This window comes from Salmo salar, chromosome ssa29 (assembly GCF_905237065.1).
Source record: "Salmo salar chromosome ssa29, Ssal_v3.1, whole genome shotgun sequence".
In the NCBI taxonomy this organism is placed as follows: domain Eukaryota; kingdom Metazoa; phylum Chordata; class Actinopteri; order Salmoniformes; family Salmonidae; genus Salmo; species Salmo salar.
The window spans coordinates 25,235,087-25,243,548 of NC_059470.1; the positions used below are offsets into that span (position 1 = coordinate 25,235,087).

Consider the following 8,462-nt stretch of genomic DNA (forward strand, 5'->3'; position numbering starts at 1 on the left):
TTCCTCATCCTCCTCCTCGTCCTCTGTGGAAAGGTCCTCCTCAGAGTTGTACTGCTCTCTACACCTGCTTCTCCTTCTGGGCCTCCTCTTCCAGCCCTCCAAAGACTCCTCTGGTCTGTGGAGCTCCCAGCGCCCCCGCCCTCGTTGGGCCTGACCCTCTGTCCCTGTCCCCCATGGTTAAACTGGATGTTATGCTGGGCCTTCGGGATGGCTGGGGGGAATAAAGTGCAGCGGGACTCACAGTCTCTGGGGCCTACACCTGAAGTTTAGGAAAGAGAGGTGTTAAATTATCTACATGTGGCAACATGCTGTAGGATCTTAGTCAAATGTAGCCAATGAACAGGACAATCATCTTCAACTCATTAAACACACATTGAATAGGTCAAGAGATATTTTCACAAAAATATCTACATAATTTCCAAGGTATGCATAATCTATTTTTACATGAGAAGCATTTGAAGGTGGTCTCCTTAGTTGTCCTAACTGTTCTTTTAATGAAAGAGGTTGTATTCTTTGTTTCCCTCATCTCTTAATTTGTCCTGGAGGAAGAACAGAAACGTTTCTGCTTTAAATAACAAGCCATTTAGCAGTTTTCAAAAAATCCATTGAATAGTATTTTATTTACCATTATTTTACCAGGTAACAGAGCGCTAAGTTAGCTACAGCAAGCCAATGACATTATTTGCCTTCCAAACCTAATTGAAATGTAAGAATGACTTTGTTTCAAAATAATAAATAAGTGAAAAGCATTCACATATTCCCCCAGAAGATGTCAGTATTACCATTTCTATCACGTCGTCTGTGTTATTTGGACTAAACCATCACCTTAATGGGTGTTTCGTGGCTGTTGATAAATACAAGCATAAGTTTATTTGTTTGGGACATGCATTTTTGAATTAATTCGATGATTTTATGCGTATACTCATTAACTGAACAAAAACCCCACGGTCACTTTTTATTTTAGATTTTTTTTTAAATGTGTATGTTCCCCTTCCTCATAGCATGGTACAGTCCAGTGTCATGGCTCCCTGAACGAATGGATAAGCAAGGGCTACTGCTTTGAGATGATGTTATTATTACAGGTTTTTGAAATATTCCACGTTTGATAGCGCACTAGTCTTCTTCCTAGTATTACTTTATATTTTAGAGAGGTAGTGAGACTAGGTTGTCAACATGGCAGGGAGTAGCATGGCACAGAAAACATGGGAGCTACAAAACAGTATGCAGGAAGTTCAGAGCATAGATGAAATATATAAATATGACAAAAAACAACAACAGGAAATCCTTGCTGCGAAGCCATGGACAAAGGAGTAAGTATATATTTGATAAATGATAGATTGTCATTTGTTTTATTTGCAACTGCTTGCTAGTTCCTTGTTTGGCTGAGATAGCTTGGCCAGCTAGCTAACGTTACTAGCTGAAGTTAGCTTGCTAGTTAGCATGTCAACAATGGGAATTCTCCCTACATTGCAAGCTAGTTAGTGTATGCCATATTAATTCCCTGAACATAATTCACACCAATATTATTTTTGTCCTATAGTCATCATTACTTCAAATACTGCCAGATATCTGCTCTGGCGCTGCTGAAGATGGTGATGCACGCCAGGTCCGGGGGCAACCTCGAGGTGATGGGGTTGATGCTTGGGAAAGTGGACGGGGAGACTATGAACATCATGGACAGCTTTGCCTTACCCGTGGAGGGCACAGAGACGCGGGTCAACGCCCAGGCTGCGGCTTATGAATACATGGCTGCCTACATTGAGAATGCCAAACAAGTAATATAACTGACTCCTGGAGTGAGATTTTGGTCATTAATGTTGCATAAAAGGATGGATCAAAACACATGACATTTTAGTGAAAACTGTGCTTGTCATTGTTTATCACAATGGTTACATTTTGGACACTATCTCTTCATTGTATTGATATTGATTCCTTGCCGTTTGTGAACTGTCAGGTTGGTCGGCTGGAGAACGCTATTGGCTGGTACCACAGTCACCCAGGTTACGGCTGCTGGTTGTCTGGTATAGATGTCAGCACTCAGATGCTCAACCAGCAGTTTCAGGAGCCCTTCGTGGCGGTGGTGGTGAGTACAGTGAAAGATCTGCCCCAACTTCAGCTCATAGCGCAATACCCCCAAAATACACATGTTAAAATGTCCATTTGTCTTTTATTAGACTGCTTCTGAAATACAGTACTTTGGTTTTCCTTTTGAATTTGTGGGTGCAAGGTTATACATGTGTAACTGAGAGGGGTGCAATCAGGTTCAGGCATCCCTTTAGTGGTTGATGATGTATGGTAGTAGTCCACCATGAGGCACGGCAAATATTTGGCTTTTGTAACTGTAGATGCTATTTACACTTGATTGGTTTTGCAGGGCTGCAGTGCCAAGGGCATAGGATAATTAAGTGTGTACTTTGACAACACTGGCAGCAGTAGTTGAGAAAAAAACATCACTCCTGGTGGCCGGCTTGGAGTGGTCTCTAGAGACTGTCTGACCTCTGAATACGTTTTCCTGTTCTACTGTATATCTCTCCCTCCCAGATCGACCCCACTCGCACCATATCTGCAGGGAAAGTCAATCTTGGCGCCTTCAGAACATACCCCAAGGTAAGGAGTTAAATGTGTTTCTTGCATTATTCCAGTGTTTAGCCGTATTACATGTGGTATTAGACAAGTTAGGCACACAATTACTGCAAATTCAGCATTTTGGTCTCATTTATAGCTCATAAATATATTTTCTATATTCAGCATGCCAAATGGAATATTTATTTTAAAGATTTTGTTGTATCTATAAGTAATACTATTATGATTCATTGTCAACATTTAGTTAATTATTCCTTTTGCAAAATGTGTTTATTAGTGGTTAATTAGTAGTTGGCTGTCTCTCACTATCGAACTGTGCAAATATTTTAAGACTACGTTTCCTCTCAGTAAATAAACATTTTCAGATATCATGAGTCTAATAATTGTGTGTTTGTGTTGTTTTTCAGGGTTACAAACCTCCTGATGAGGGACCCTCTGAATATCAGACCATTCCCCTGAACAAGATCGAAGACTTCGGCGTGCACTGCAAACAGTGAGTTTTCATCTTGGACATTTATACTTGAGGCAGACGTATAATATTTAGCATCATCTTGCAAATTGTCTAAGTAAACTTGACAAGATACTTCATATATATATATTTTTTTAAATTTATTTTAGGGTTGATGTAGCCTGTAACACAAATTCAAGTCATTATGATGTAATAATCCCTTAGTAATGCTGTGGTAAATAAAAAGGTAGTATTTTCTTCATTTAATTTACATTGTTTATTTATTCACTAAGTGCCGTGGGCTTGTTTGTTTGTTTAGGTATTATGCCTTGGAGGTGACTTATTTCAAGTCTTCCCTTGATCGAAAATTACTGGAGCTCCTCTGGAATAAATACTGGGTCAACACTCTGAGCTCTTCAAGTCTTCTGACGGTAAGTGTTTGGAATTTAACTCTAACTGAAGCAATGCTACATTTGTGAAACCCTTTTGTTTACATATAGATATGTAACCATACTATGCCGAGTCAAGGAGCAGCCGAAATATATGATGTGTGATTCTTACATATTAATGACAATCCCTTTCTTTATTTAGACCATTATTATAATAATTTTATATGGCCCGGGGGGGTCTTCTATTTTCCAAAAAGTCACTTGTACAGATTTACAAACATAGGTTAATTAATATGACTGAGGCCACCATGTTAATCTTGAAACAAAATATCTATTCGTTGGAAATGTGGTGATACAGATGCACTGTGGTTCACCGTGGATCATCTCCCTTGTTGCCAATACTTTCTAGAGATTGAAAGCCCCCAGTGAATTCCCATTGTGGATGCTAAACAGTCTCTAAAGGCAGCACACTATCCAAACAGTGGACTCTGGTCATTCTGGATGAAGATGGATTGACTAGTTGTCAGGAGTTGACTGGTCCATTGGCGAAGGGCTTTGTCAGTCACCACAGTCTGGCTCCCTATCATTGTCTCCTAATTACCTGCTCCATGGAAAACAAGGCCTCACCTTAGGCAAACCTTTTCACCGAACCCCTTTCACGGCGACTTGACAAGCCATTTAATCCATGAACAAGTTCGACGTATTGTAACTGTTTAATTGAATGTCTCAGTAGTGGTGAAGAAAATAGGGTGGTGGTGAAATTGTGCATGAACATTGTGTGTGTAAAGAAAGAATGAAAGAAAGCCCACACATGGGTATATAGGCTACTGCTTCCACATACTTTGATTAACTTAATCACAATTCGTGCATATGCTTTCGTCTGATCATGGTACATGACAATATAACTTATTGGTACATAACCCAATGTGTGTGTGTAATCCTCCCAGAATTCAGAGTACACCACGGGCCAGGTGTTTGACCTGTCTGAGAAACTGGAGCAGTCGGAGGCTCAGCTTGGAAGAGGAAGCTTCATGCTGGGCCTGGACACACACGACAGGAAGTCCGAGGACAAACTGGCCAAAGCAACACGAGACAGGTACAGCAACGCTCCTCCACTCCGGTTAGCTATCTAATTTAGATCTTGTTTATTCTGCATTTACATTTACTTGTATTTATTTATTTTGCTTCCAGGCCTAGAGCTTATTTAGTGAATGATTTAATGCATTGATCTCTAAAATTGGCATGGCACCATATATTACTCTGTATGTTTGTTCATGTTTTGCAGTATTGACAGATTGGATTGTTGATAATGCCCTTTGTACTGTTACGATAAAGATTTTTACTGATATTATTGACAACTGTAAACCAATTTGAGTTGCTGTTAAACACACCATTTAAATATACAACTGACACAGAGAAACCAATTATTCCTACACCATAAAATAATCATTGCTCCGTATTCACAAAGCTTCTCAGAGTAGGAATACTGATCTCGGAACATTTTTGCCTTTCTGATGAACGCGATCAATGGAAAACTGTAAATCTCTGGTCTGCTTAGACCTACGCTTTGTACTACTCTAAGTTATAGAATCTCTCTATGTTTTGTAACCATTTTGATCACACATTATTTGTGTAGATGCAATGGGAATACTTAGGACAACTCTACCTGCTAAAACAAGTAACTACCTATTCAAGGTCTGCTTATTATTTATACAATGGTTGTGATTTATTGAGTTTTTCTCCCGTGAATGCAACACCTATCTGTTTGTTTATCTGACCTGTCTGTTGATGGATAGGACGTCTGTGTCACCTCTTCATGTCCAGAGCGAAACTGAACTTTCCTCTTTTTTTCCCCTGGCTATTCTAGCTGCAAGACGACAATTGAGGCGATCCATGGTCTGATGTCTCAAGTCATCAAGCATAAGCTCTTCAATCAAATCAACACGTCTGCTATCTAAGCCCGAAACAGTCAAAGTGGAGTCACCCCTCGTGTGTGTATTACTATTTAGATTCTCGTTAGCAGGATGATCTTTCAATTATTATCTGAGGAAGGTTTATTGGTTTTATCTTCAGCTATTCTTTAGTGTGAGTGAGTGATCTCAACTTATGTCCACATAAGTGTATGAATAAATAGTGTTGTTAAAATGTATCTACATTAGTTTTCCTTCCTTGACTTGAAGTATCACCATTTTCATTGAACAATTCCTGAGGTTGGTGAACCATATTGTTTTGACTGAATTGCTTCCAACTTTAGTTAATGTATTTTCTTATTTTTGAATGCTTGCAGACTTTTGAAAGGTATTCTCCTTTGGGTTCAACATGACATAGCACTGTGACATTTTCATGTCCCATGGCTGTTAGGTATTGGCTAGAGTAGACTACACACACACCCTCGCAGCACAACTTAACACTTTAACAAAGACCATGGTATATTACTCCATAACAAAACCTACAACCAGTCAGCCAGTCATTTCAACTCTGGCCAGTCATATCATTACATAATGGAACAACAAACTCAAGCCGCTGCATCGGCTCAAACGTAAACACTGGCTGGCATGGTCGAGAAGTCTCTGCGGAGTGGCTTTCGGTGCAGGTTGTCTCTCTGTAGTACACAATCCTTCAGGATTGTCAAGTCGTCAAGTCGAGCCGCGGCAATGATGCAGCACAGAAACAGGAGCTGTGCACACTGGAGTCTATTCACCCAACCCGTCTGCTCTACATCGAAGCAGACACAGAGTCTGCTTTTCCTTACACACTGCAGCCCTGGCACCATTTCATGTCAGAATTCTTTTTCTTGTAGTATTATAATGGTGGAATGTATATTTTTGATGCAACATTGCAGAGGCGGGGAACCATATTTGGTGCACTTTGAATGGGTCTGCATTTCCTCATGTACATGAGCTTTGGCATCAATTCTTGTAATGATTTTCTTTTTACATTCTTTTTATGTTATTATAATGGGTGAAGTGTGTATCCTAAAGTGTTTTAGAAAGAGGAAACTTATTGAATTATGTTAAATGTAATTAGAGTTTTTGGAATTAACAACAGGAAACAATTGGCTTTACCCTCACATTGAATGCTCTGTAGCTAGTGGTTTTAAGTGCATTACAGTACTGTTACTGTATTAGCTAAATACTGTTATGGCTAGATGCTCAACAAGTATATGGAACGTGCTGTCTTAGTAGTGGTTTTACCTAATGCAAGGTTTGTAAATGATCATTTAAATATAAGACCAGTGTTCCATACATGTCATTCTTATGGTCGTCACCAGATGAACATTCAGATGCTTCGCTAACAGTGGAAACAAGTAAATGTGAATTCCAATGAAGGCCGACCGACAGCCAAGCATTCAATACTATTGCTAATATGTTACTGAATTAACATTTATTTTAATTAAGTGTAAACTTAATGTGTTTTCTATTATCTATGAAACAGTGGAATTGCACCTCATTTGGTGAGTTCATCGAAAATACATTACAATAATAAACAGGGGTGATGTAATAGTGATTTTTAAAAAACTAGGCCTAACTGAAGTTCTGAGAACAGAGGATTGATAAGGCGTATGATGAATAGCTATTTATTACTGGGCACCTATAGGCCCTGCGGAACAAATTACCCTGCAGAAGTCCAAGGATATTGTTTACTTTGGATCTCAGAATATGCTCAACAAGCATGGTGTAGGCTATAATGAAGGGGGTTGGAACTCACTCATTGCCCTAGAGTGGAGCTATGTGGGGGGAAAGAAGGGCCTATAGCGCTACATTTCCTCCCTGCCAAGTGCTCTGCATGCATAAGTGGAGGCAAGTCACTCATTCGCAGGAAGCCCGGGCCTTGACAATTATATAACAATGCATGGGTCACTGCTGAGACTCGCTGAGCCAATCGCACTGCGACCCCAGCCTGCCTGGCGCGTTATACGCATTATTACTGGGAGCAATGTGATCTTGGCTGGAGAGAAGAGGAGAAACTAATAAACATGGTGTCGGGTTACGTCATGTACATGTCTGCAGGCACTATAGTCTACAGGCCTCAGGGATAGCTGCAGGATCTGTTTACTGTTTGCGTGTGTGTGCGCCTGTCTGAGATGTTCCACACTATCTGATCTTTATTTAACCTTTGACCTCATTGAAAATAATCATGGACATAAAAGATTTTACATTCCACCACTGGAAAGGCAAAACGGTTTTTATTTCAGAGGTCTACAATACCACACAAGATCATTAGAAAGGTCCATAAAAGACCACATGATTCAGGGTGTTGGAATGGAATAGTTTTAGACTATTTCTGAAGAAAGGAAAAGTGCTGAAAGGAATTTAGCTTGTTTCATTCTGGCTTTCTTTATAATTATCCAATATCTTTCAATTTACTCAGCCAGAAAAGTCTGGCCCAAAATATGTTTTTAATGAGGATGTGACAAGGCAATAAAGTGTGAAAAGCGATCCAATTCACAAATATTTTGGATGCAAATATACACATTTATTCAAATCTAGATACCAATGGCAAAAACGGTGATATATTCAAACTGTAATTTATTCTGAGGTGATTTTACATAAATTAACAAAAATACATTTGATTGTGATCATTTAAATAATTGATTAAACCTACTGATGCATTCATTACATTGTTCAATTTTCTGTGAAACATAATTCAATCTAAAGGAAATGTTTTGTTTTATCTACATGCTGACTGCAGCAATAATGCACTGCATAGCCAATTATTTTCTACCACTTCCTTTGTGAATTCCTATGTTTGTTCTAGATCATTTTACTTTTGGGTCCACATTTAACTGAAATGTACTATAAGAATAATATATATTTTTTTTACATTGATAACAGCCTGTATTTGGTCATTTTTCACAACTGTCACAGTCGAAAATATTTGTTTTTGTAGTTAAATACAACAGAGCGTTGACAAGAATGAAATGCATGAATACAGGCAACCATTGTAAGTAATTAGTAATGAGCAGAATATCAATTTATCTTCCTGACTTCAACTGCACGCGGTACACAATTTGATTGACACTTGTGTAAACCATAGACATA

General features: G+C 39.0%; 1 protein-coding gene across 1 annotated transcript; it reads left to right on the forward strand.

The window, feature by feature from the left end:
- The first annotated feature begins 1,004 nt into the window (after window positions 1-1,004).
- Window positions 1,005-5,569, forward strand: LOC106590413 (COP9 signalosome complex subunit 5). The gene is made up of 8 exons (XM_014181414.2): window positions 1,005-1,310; window positions 1,541-1,775; window positions 1,955-2,083; window positions 2,542-2,607; window positions 2,991-3,076; window positions 3,351-3,462; window positions 4,368-4,516; window positions 5,288-5,569. The coding sequence occupies exons 1-8, from the start codon at window positions 1,174-1,176 to the stop codon at window positions 5,376-5,378; spliced, it is 1,005 nt and encodes a 334-aa protein (XP_014036889.1). The 5' UTR covers window positions 1,005-1,173; the 3' UTR covers window positions 5,379-5,569.
- Window positions 5,570-8,462: the final 2,893 nt, after the last annotated feature.